This window comes from Malus sylvestris, chromosome 9, assembly GCF_916048215.2.
Source record: "Malus sylvestris chromosome 9, drMalSylv7.2, whole genome shotgun sequence".
NCBI classification, from domain to species: Eukaryota; Viridiplantae; Streptophyta; class Magnoliopsida; order Rosales; family Rosaceae; genus Malus; species Malus sylvestris.
Genome location: NC_062268.1, coordinates 16,950,896 through 16,961,560, shown reverse-complemented (window position 1 = coordinate 16,961,560; position 10,665 = coordinate 16,950,896). Strand labels below are relative to the sequence as shown.

The 10,665-nt window shown below is 38.0% G+C and overlaps 1 protein-coding gene across 2 annotated transcripts; it reads left to right on the top strand.

The window, feature by feature from the left end:
• The first annotated feature begins 236 nt into the window (after positions 1 to 236).
• On the top strand, positions 237 to 3,193 carry LOC126634364 (NDR1/HIN1-like protein 13). Of its 2 annotated transcripts, none has more exons than XM_050304874.1 (2): positions 237 to 1,211; positions 2,726 to 3,193. In XM_050304874.1, exon 1 carries the CDS (start codon positions 402 to 404, stop codon positions 1,164 to 1,166), a length of 765 nt encoding a protein of 254 aa, XP_050160831.1. In that variant the 5' UTR covers positions 237 to 401; the 3' UTR covers positions 1,167 to 1,211; positions 2,726 to 3,193. The 2 variants fall into 2 exon arrangements, with proteins under 2 accessions (XP_050160831.1, XP_050160830.1); XM_050304873.1 differs by having other exon boundaries at positions 2,556 to 3,193.
• The last annotated feature ends 7,472 nt before the right edge of the window (positions 3,194 to 10,665 follow it).

The window sequence follows — 10,665 nt, the reverse complement described above, 5'->3', positions numbered from 1 at the left end:
TAAAAAATTATCATTCACAAGTAAGTTCAACATAATAATGTGGTATCAAACTCATGATTCACATAATAGAGTATAAAACTTATTACTTACAATATACGAATGAAGAAAAATATTTAAAAAAAAAATTACTTTTACATAATTTCTTCTCCACGCGCCGAGATAGAAGTGTGGGTATGATCTAAAGATTCTAATTAGGCTTTAGTTATAAAGTTGCTGCCACGGACTTTTTCAATTGCGCTATTCCACCTTACATCACCCTACCCACCCCATCTCTCTCTCTCTCTCTCTCTCAAAATCCCTCTCTTTCTGAACCAAGCGAACATTTCGTCCCCCTATCTTTGAGTATTATCTATCAAAAACTATCGAACACCTTCCCATTCCTTCTCTCCCATAAACACACAATGGCTGACAGAGTCTACCCTGCAGCCAAACCCCCCACCGACGCCGTTCCCACCGCCACAAACCCCGCCTTCCCCGCCACAAAGGCCCAACTCTACAGCAACACGCGCCCAGCCTACCGTCCCCAACCACACCACCGCCGCCGCAGCCGCAGCCGCTGCTGCTCCTGCTGCCTCTGGATCATCTTCATCATCCTCCTCCAACTTGTCATTGCGGCCATCTTTGGCGCAGTCTTCTACGTCCTCTACCGCCCTCACCGCCCCACCTTCTCCGTCACCGCCCTCAAACTCCAAACCCTAAACATCACCACCAACAACCAGCTCACCTCCAGCTTCAACCTCAACATCACTGCTCGAAACCCTAACAAGAAACTCGTCTTCTTCTACAACCCCATCGCTGTCTCCATCTATTCTAACGACGTAGATGTCGCCGACGGAGTCATTCCCGCCTTCGTGCATGGGAAGAAGAACACGACGCTGCTGAAGGCTAAAATTTCTAGCAGCGGCAAAGACCTCGATAGCAGCGAAGTGAGCACTTTGAAGGCTGAAATGAAGAGCAAAAACGGGCTGCCGTTGAGGATGAGGTTGGACACCAGGGTAAGAGTGAAGGTTTTCGGGTTAAAGACTCCGAAAATGGGGATTAGGGTTAAGTGTGACGGGATTAGGGTCACTTCTCTTCCTACTGCTAAAGCTCCTGCCACTGCGTCTACCTCCAACGCCAAGTGTAAGGTTAATCTTCGAGTCAAGATCTGGAAATGGACTGTGTGAGGGGAAAGTGGTTAATTGAAAAATTAAAGAAAGAAAAAGGAAAAGGTGTGTGATATATTTTCTTTTATTTTTAATTTCAAAGTTTTTATTGTTCATGATTTTGTTATATATATTTCGAATTTATTTTCTCTGATTTTTGTTCTTACGTTTTGTTATTGGAAGAAATGGAGGTGGGGGTTGATATTGTACAGTGTGCTAGGAAAGCAAGTTGTTAAGTTTCTTATTATGTAAATGTTATTTTAAGAAAAAAAATTGGGTCTTATTAATTAGTATTGTCTGTTTGTTTGGAGAAGTATATGTTAGCTGATAATTAGTAATCTGTAGCTGTACAGTTTCCATTTAGTCATACTATGAACTGTAAATGTGCTGTCAGCTGTGTTAGCAAAAGTCAAATATTCTTATTAAAAGTGAAAAAAAAACCCATAAAATAATGAATAATGCTAGGGAATCAAAATTTTAAACCAAATGATATATCATCAATCGAAAATAAGCACGTTAATCAACGGTTAAGTAATGATATAATCATCAATAACCACATCATAATTGATTTAAAAAATTTGATCTTCTTAATATTATTCTAAAAGAATTAGTGTGTTTGGACGAGAAATTTTAAAGTTTTAGAAAATGGGAGTAATTTGAAAATGACTAGATACATTACATTTAAGAGAATCCAAATTAATGACTCATTGAAAGGTGTCGTATAAAAGTCTTTTGTTTGGTGTCTCCCATGGTGTGTAAATGTATAGTGCATGAGATAGTCCATTGATAGTAATTTTGTTATTTTTATTATTATTAAGAAAAGCTGAGAGAGTTTTTGTTTTATCTTATTTTATTATTATTAAGGAAAGCGGTGAGTTGAAAGGATGCATAGATAGAAACTTCTATTTACTACAATATTGGACAACATGCACATAATTGATAGTACTTTTACAACATATTTTTGACATTTATGATTTTTTAGTACTTTGAAAATCCCTCGTCCAAAATATATAGGGTATAAGAAAATCCTTTCACACATAACTCTAACATTAGATGAGATCATGAAGTTTTTTTAGTGTCATGTATAAAAGTTAGAACCTATACATCATTTATATATATACCTACATATAGTTTCAAAATTTTGTTCTACTCGTTTTCTTCGTGTTTTGTGTATGGTACAATACAATTCATCAATTTTGTGAGTAATGGGAAAACCACGTTGGCAATTGAAAAATAAAAAAAATTGTGACAAAAAAATTCGTCGGTGTCGGTGGACATGGCTTCAATAATTGAAGTTGAATTTAGAAGAGTTCAAGGTAGGGAGGGTAGGGCCCCGATAGTATTTTTTAATTTTGGCCTGCATGTGTTTGGAAACGTGGGAACCACTGACTTTCTGCTGCCAAATGACAGAGTTCCATATGTGCGACAAACATGTCATGGCTCATGATTCATCATGTATCCCTTAACCATTAACTGAAAACACTTGAGCACTTGCGGCTGAAGCTTTGGCTATTTTGCGGGGATGTCAGTTGGCTACGGATTTGGGCTACCAGTGTCTTATCATTGAATCTGATTCGCAGGCGTTGATTTCCTCTTTATCATCTTTCTTGGAAGCAGGCAGCTGGGAGGCTGACCCTACTTTAACCGTCGCTAAACGGCTTGGGGAGACCTTTCAGAATTGTCATTGGTCTTAGGTTTCAAGATTAACTAATATGGTGGCGCATTCCTTAGCGTCATGTAGTTGTACGGAGATGTGCGATCTCGTTTGGGTCAGCAGGGCCCCATTTTCGTTGGTTCATGTTCTCAACAAAGACGGCTTACCTTGTTCCCATTGATTTTTTAGTTAGTTGTCGGGGTGACACTCGAACTTGGTTCGATTGTCTTTACTCTTAACCCCTCACTACTTTGCGTTTGTTGCTATCTAGTGTGTTGGTCTCTTTGGAGGCTTTCTTTGTACTTTCTTTGGCTTGTTCGCCCTGGTTATACATTTCTAGTTTCCAAAAAAAAAAACCCTACTACTCAGTTGAGCACAAGATATTGTTTTAAAACTCCCATCGTCTACAAATTATTCCCTTCAAGCTCATCCAATTTCATCCAATAGCTGCTAGACTGTACGCTTAAGAGTTCTGCTCGGTAGTCACTTAATTTTACGATCTAACAATATTATTTTCGACCTATAAGTGGTAAATTTGTTTTGTTCAAATCTTGTTTTTGACGAGTTCAATATTAATTTTTTTTTTTTGACCTATTATGTAGCTTAACTCAAATCTCTCATCCTCTTTATATAATTATAATTTTATTTCGTTATATTAAAAAAAAAACAGTCTTGGTCGGTAACCTTTTCGATTATGTTTCTTAATTTTATGGGAGAATGAAAAAAGAGAAGGATGAAGAGCACATGTTGAGGAAGGATGGTTGGCGAAAATATGTGTAAAAAAATTATAATTGAAGTGAACACTAAAAGTTAAATTCTAAGGCCAATTACAAGTTCTTTCAATTTCTAAGTTTTTATTTGGGAACTTTAACGAAAAGCTCTCGGTACTATTCACTTTAATGAAAAACCACATTTTTACACTAAAAAGTCAATCCTGGTACTATTCACTTTACCCTTTATTTTGTCATTATCGTTAAAACTCAAAGTTCTCAAGCCCTTTTCATTAGTTTTCCTTTTTTATTTCCTCAATCTATCCTTTTATGCCTCCCCCATAAGGAGATTATACACCAGACGATCCAATTAAGATAAAAGGAATAACAATCGTTTTCCTATAAACGTTAACCGAGTTTATAAGTAATAAAAATGGTGTTTGGTGACAGATGCCAATCATAATCGTAACCTTGATTGTGATGTTATATCGAAGATGAAAGAAGCACTACCGCAACTAATTGATTAAAGTTGTGCTTTATCTTATCAGGAAGACCAAAAGGATTGTTGGAACACAAATTATACATCATGCTGCATATAGATCCACATGATCCTTGTAGACTTGTCGATATGATGCGATAGTGCTTGTGCCACATGTCTAGGGATAAATATCTAACCTACGAGCATTTCTTTTTCTTATGGACACTCTCAACATATATATGGCAATCTTAATTATTTGACACTCCCTTTTACGATTAAGGGGTAACTACTCTTTTCATGCAATACTTCACGCGTAATATATATTTTTCTCTTATTTTATCATGTACGCTACGTAATCTGTGACGAAATTTTTATTTTTTTATTTCCCCTTCAAGTCACAAATGGCATGGCATCGAAGTTGTATGTCTGTCACTTTCTTCTTCTTCTTCTTCTTCAAAAAAAAAAAAAAAAAAAAAAAAAAAAACAGAACGGTTTGTAATAGCCTGCATGATGGGCATGATCCTAGGGGGAGGGACTCTACCGAGTTTTGGTTATTACTTCAGGTGGTGTCGGGGCCTATTATTTTAAGGTTGTAACCTTAATTTGTATCACTTTAGAGAGCTTTAGCTAGTAGGTGGGTGATTAGAACTAATGAGTTAGTTAGTATTGTTGGTTAGTTCGGTTGTGATAAGAAGAGGTAGTTGAAGGGTATTTTTGTAATAGTACAGCTGATAAGAATACCATATATAATCTGAAATGTAAGACTCTAAGGATCATCTGTGTTGTGAATAAAGAAATATAATAAGTCCTTCTCTCTACCTTTCTTTCTTCTTCGATAGCTTCTTCTTAGCTTTATAGTTTTCTCCATTGTTATAAGCTTTCTGTTTCCTCTAAGTCATCAGTGGGGACCGTATTGCTCATGATTTAGGCTTGTGATTTGTTTTAAAGCTTGTTGTTTGGAGTACTTGGGTTGAGATAAATCGTAAGTCTGATGCAATCATCTTCATTCTCTCACCGTTGGCTTATACAAGGACATACGAGAAATTGGTTAATCACTACTTCTTTCAGGAATTTGACTATAATATTTATATGTATTTAATATAATAATCATCTCGACGGTTCTAATGGTAATTGTATTAAACACATATATTCATATGAGTTACATATGATCATCAAATAATGATTGTATTAAATACATGAAGTATTGTAGCCAATGTAAGTTTAAATATAGTGGAAATGAAAGAACTCAACATATCCAATTAACCACTAACCTTGTGAATTCATAGTAGCAGAAAATAAAAGGTTTTTCTCCTCTCAACACTATCTGTATGCACTGTCAATCAATGGGGCTTGATATTTCTGTTTGCGCGTATTGTGCGAGAGTAGGGACCCTTTATTTATAATGTAAACAATGGTCTTTAATAAGGATACTTCCCATCATGTAATCCTTATCAAAGTCATCAATTTGATAACCCTTATCACTAATATCCAAAGCATCCATACCAGAATGGTTAACACCAATTGCACCGGGACTTCTTTAGGTTATATTTTAGTCTTTATACATTCCTTAATAACCAACAAGTATTGTCATATATAAACTCTTCTGATCTCAATCCCTCATGCACGTGCTAAACAAGTGTGCAGCTCTCATTAGACTTACATTCTCCCACTAGAGCCAACACTTATTTAATACAAATACTTATTGATATGAGAACATATTTAAATGGCCATGAGTTTAGTATTAACAAAATCCACGATTACAAGTTTCAGTAAAAACTAATATCCATGAAGAACTAAAGGGAATCATATCTTAATGCACAAATATTATCCCCAGAATTACAATCATGAAATCAGCAATCACAAGAAACTCCAACATGATATGAAAATAATGAAAGATATATAAAATGTAATGTTTATGTAGTACTGTTGACCCTAAAAACTACCAAACCTATGTGGCGCGAAGGCCGAGTAACTAATGAGCTAACTACGTCTTTTGGTTGTATGCGGGGCGTGCCAACTCGTCTGCCGAGCTCGGCCGGTGAGTAAAATTTGTTAATGTTGCATTGGGTGCGCTGCTGACTTCTGAATCTTGCGACTGTGGCCGAGGAAGGAACACGTCTCGGCCTTTAGGTTCTAGAGCCTTAAGACAAGGCTGCTAGTTCTGCGAAGTTCACAAATCCACAGTGATTATATTCGTAAGAGTATAAGCACGCCGAATTGACACCAGACTATACAGACACAAGTACTCAAAAGAGATGTATGTTTTAATGGTGAATGTGGTCCAGTCGTCAGAATGCTGAACTTTAAAACACACTTGCGAATATCTTATCATAAAACAACTTGGCGTTCAATGTGCCTAGCCTAGTAACTTGTAACACCTCACCCCGCCGAGAAGGCTAGTGAGATGACCTTTGCCAATAAGGATTTGAAAACCCTTCTCGACTGAGACTTGGATAGATAACCAGTCGGCCTCGACACAATGCTGTTTATCCAAACTGAAGGTGCTCTGCAATCGGCTGATTCTACAGCAACAGTGCTTGATAGAAGCATATTTATGCGACTTAGTTAGCTTGTTTCTTGGCATTTATGTTGTTAGTTCATAGTTATTTTAGTATTTTAAGCTATTTTCGTGTGTTTGTAGGTCCAAAAGGGTTAATGTGGCAAAGAAGTGCATTTTGGAGCATTTTTGGGCATGGAATGGATAACATATGCTTGGAGCAAAAGGAATGGATGAAATTTGAAGTTTGTGCATCATCCTCTCCCTATAAATAACCATTTTAGCACACTTATTTCACCCAACACATCCACTCATTACAACCACCCAACACATTCACCTACCACTACATCCACTCATTTCACCTAACACAACCATTCACCTACCACTACATCCACTCATTTCACCCAACACATCCACTCATTTCACCCAACACATCCACTCATTACAATCACCCAACACATTCACCTACCACACATCCACTCATTACAACCACCCAACACATTCACCTACCATTACATCCACTCATTTCACCCAACACATCCATTCACCTACCACTACATCCACTCATTTCACCTAACACATCCACTCATTTCCACCACCCACTACATCCTCTCCCTAGCCTATAAATATATCAATCCAAACACACATTTGGGGGGATAGTTTAGGGAGAAGGGAGGAAGACACATTCTGCCGCAAGGCAGAGTCTTTTCTTCTTAACCATTCTACACATTCCCACAATAAAAACACAATTCCATGCACCTTCATTTCCCTTTCCTTGCCGTGACCTCCATCCAACCTAAACACATTCAGCCATTCCCTTCCATATATCCATATGCATCCATCAAACCACACCTTGTGTCACAACAAAGAGAAGAAAGAGGACCCTTGGACGTGCTTGCCATTCAAGTTGGATTGTTGGAGCGTTTTTAGGTGTTTTTATTCTTTTGTTTTCAATGTCTAAATTTGTTTATCTTTGCTTTGTGAGTATGAGGAACTAAACCCCCCTTAGCTAGGGGGAATTCAAAGCCATGAACATACTTGCAATATGAATTGATTACCTTCAGCTGTGATTTCATAAGTTATGAATTCAATTTGTTTAACTGCTTGATTGATAACTTATTCGTGTATGTTTATTAAAAGTGCACACTTAGTTTGCATGCATGAATATGATGCTAGAGTATAAAGGAGTTTCACCTAATAGTTACAAACTTATATTCACAAGTAGTGGAGGTCGCTTATAAATGATCGCGTTAAATGAATTCTTGGCAGGAGTTTCATGCTTATCATAGTAACGAATGCCTCGTCAATACTTATAGTTTTCATAATGCTTAATGATCTTTGATTGTTTCTTTATTGTGCTGTTCACGTAAAGGACTTTTGAAGAATGCTTGAATTGTTGTATGCGTTTTCCCATCCATTTCAATAACTTAAGGAGAACTTGAAGGTTAATTTAAGCAGACTTAATTAACATGGGGTGTTGAGTTTCATGATTCATCGAAAGAACAACTGAAAATTGGTTTATGTGCAAGTGTGTCATGTGTGGAGAAGAACCCTCTAGCTAGCCCATCATCCATAGTTTACCCAAATTCGTCCAAAATATGTTTTAGCTTACAATCTGTTTGTTTTGTTTTCAAATTCGTCAAAATCCAATCCCTCTTTACTTTAAAGTGTTTTATTAGTCAAAATCTGTTTTGATTTGTGTTTTTAAGTGTCTTGAGTCAAGTTAGAACCTAATTTCGTCCAAACCCATCCTTAGAGTCAGTTTAGTGTCTAATTCATTGTTTTAAGCTGTTTTGAGTCTTTTAAACTAATTTTGAGTCTTTTTAGTTTGTATTGCATCTTTTGAGTCTAGTTTGGTGTTTTAAACTTAATTCTACATTTTTAAGTCAGTTTCAGGTGTTTTAGCAATCCCTCCTAATTCCCGGCCTAGAACGATCCCTACTTACATTCTTTACTACAATTGACAATAAGAGGGTTTAATTTGTGTGTTCAGTTAATTTTCGCATCAGTGCTGTTTATCCAAACCGAAGGTGTTCGCCGGTTGTCTTCACAGTGCTGTTTATCCAAACTGAAGATATGTTGGCGGAAAAAGAAAATAAAAATCTCAAGGTTGTTGAGAGGTTTCGCGTAGAGCAAGGGTTTGCGCAAGGTAGTTTGTGTGTTGAATTGGAGGGGCCTGAATGTGTGTTCATCCTCTGTATTTATAGAAGCGAACCTACTTCTGGCCGAGTTAGAACCTTACCCAGACTAGGACTCCTCATCCTGATCTAACTAAGACTTGGCCAATCTTACTTTAATTAGGACTTTGAACACATCTCCACAGCGAACTAGATTCTTTTGTGGTCCTTAGTGCCTTTCACTTTAACACTTATGGGGGTTTAAGGATTCATCTTTATCCAAATAAATCCTTTTCACAAATGGACTCGATCGACAAACAACTGGACAACTCCCAGTACCCAGTCGGCCTATGATCCCCCTTACGACCGCAGGATCAAGAGTCTCGGCCCATTTGTTACCTTTTGCCCAAAATAATGTTTTAGACCCAAACATTGCCCCATCGCTTCTGAGGTCTTCGACCTAGAATTCCTTAGCTGAATTTCGACCTTGAAGAAGTGAAAACAAACCAGGGTATATTTTCTAAACAATTCGAATATTCTATCTATCCAGCTTATTTATGAAGCACAATTGCACGATCTTAATTTTGTCAGACACCCTGCCACGTGGCAACTTCCTAGCATGCTTGTCCGTACTTGAGACTAAAACACTTAGCCTTCCATATGCCATCATTGTAACCTTGATTTATGAAATTGTAGTCTTTTTGAGATGTACAGATACCCAAACATTTCTTCATCATTAAACTCGCTGCAACACGCCATCGTGCAACCTCGATACGTGAATTTCTCGGTTTGTTTGAGTCGTGCACATAATCAAACGTCTCTTCATCATTGAATACGTCGTCACATGTCATCGTGTAGCCTCAATCTGCGAATTTCTTGGCCTCTTCATATGGGTTTCCCAAATCTCCATAATGATTGTTAAACTATCTGACTAGTCTTATCCTTTATTCGAAACTTTAAATCATTGGGTTTTCAGCCCAAAACCCCTATAAATACCCATATATTCTTCATTCAAACTATACGCTTTACTAATTCGCGAACCTCTCTTGCTTCTGGCTTTCGGGTTCCCAGAAAACCAAGAAAACTCTCAACCCAAAATTTTTTCGATTCCTCATCAATAGTTTCATTCATTTCCAAGCTTTCTGACGAATGCAACAAATGCCAAGGCTTCATCGATCAAAGCGCCATCAAAACTCTGCGCTTCGAATGTGATTTGACCGCCTCCCACCAGATATTGGGGCCACTTTTCAAGGATGTCGTACCATCGTCCATCACCACTCCCCTCAAGAATCATTGCCTGACACCCTTGTTGCAAGGGTTCGATTGGTCGAAGTGGGACCTGACCAAGCCCCAAGGAGCCTGGCCCTTAACCACCACAGCTTGGGTAGCTTGATTCGAACGGATGGAAAAAATCTTCGACCAAGAATGGAAGACTCTTGGCATCTATGATGTCATTAAACTATCGACCGTGGAAATCGTCAAGGACAAAGAACTTCTTATGGCAGCTTTGTGCTTTTGATGCTCATCCACCAACACCATTGTTCTTCCCCTCGGCTCTATCGGCCCCACCATTCTCGACGTCTCAGCTATCCTCGAGACCTTTCATTCTGGCTTCTCTGTTAATGTCGCCTTCTCTGGGCATCCGTCTATCCTCTACCTCAAAGCTCTATTCGACGAGCGGGCTATCGAAATGTTGAGTAAAGAGGGTCAAGAACCCTTAAAAGAAGAGATTAAAAAACTACACAAGAATTTCTTCAACTACAACACTCTCATCCTTCATTTTGCTGGCCGAGGAGAAGAAAACATTCGGAAGGGGGAGAAGAAAACCCTTACCCCAAAATCCAAAGAGACAGCTTAAGATATTTGTCTTCGTTTAGCGTTCTCTTTTGGTCGTTTATTTAAACTCCCTTTTGATTTGATTTTAGCTTTTTCAGGTATTCATACGTACGTGGCAGCCGCGGTTGTGGCTAAGAAAAAACCTGCTCATTCTTTAAAGAAAACTGCTACCACCTCACCAATCTTACCGAGTAAACGGTCTCGCCCAGAGGCCGAAACGGCTGGCGA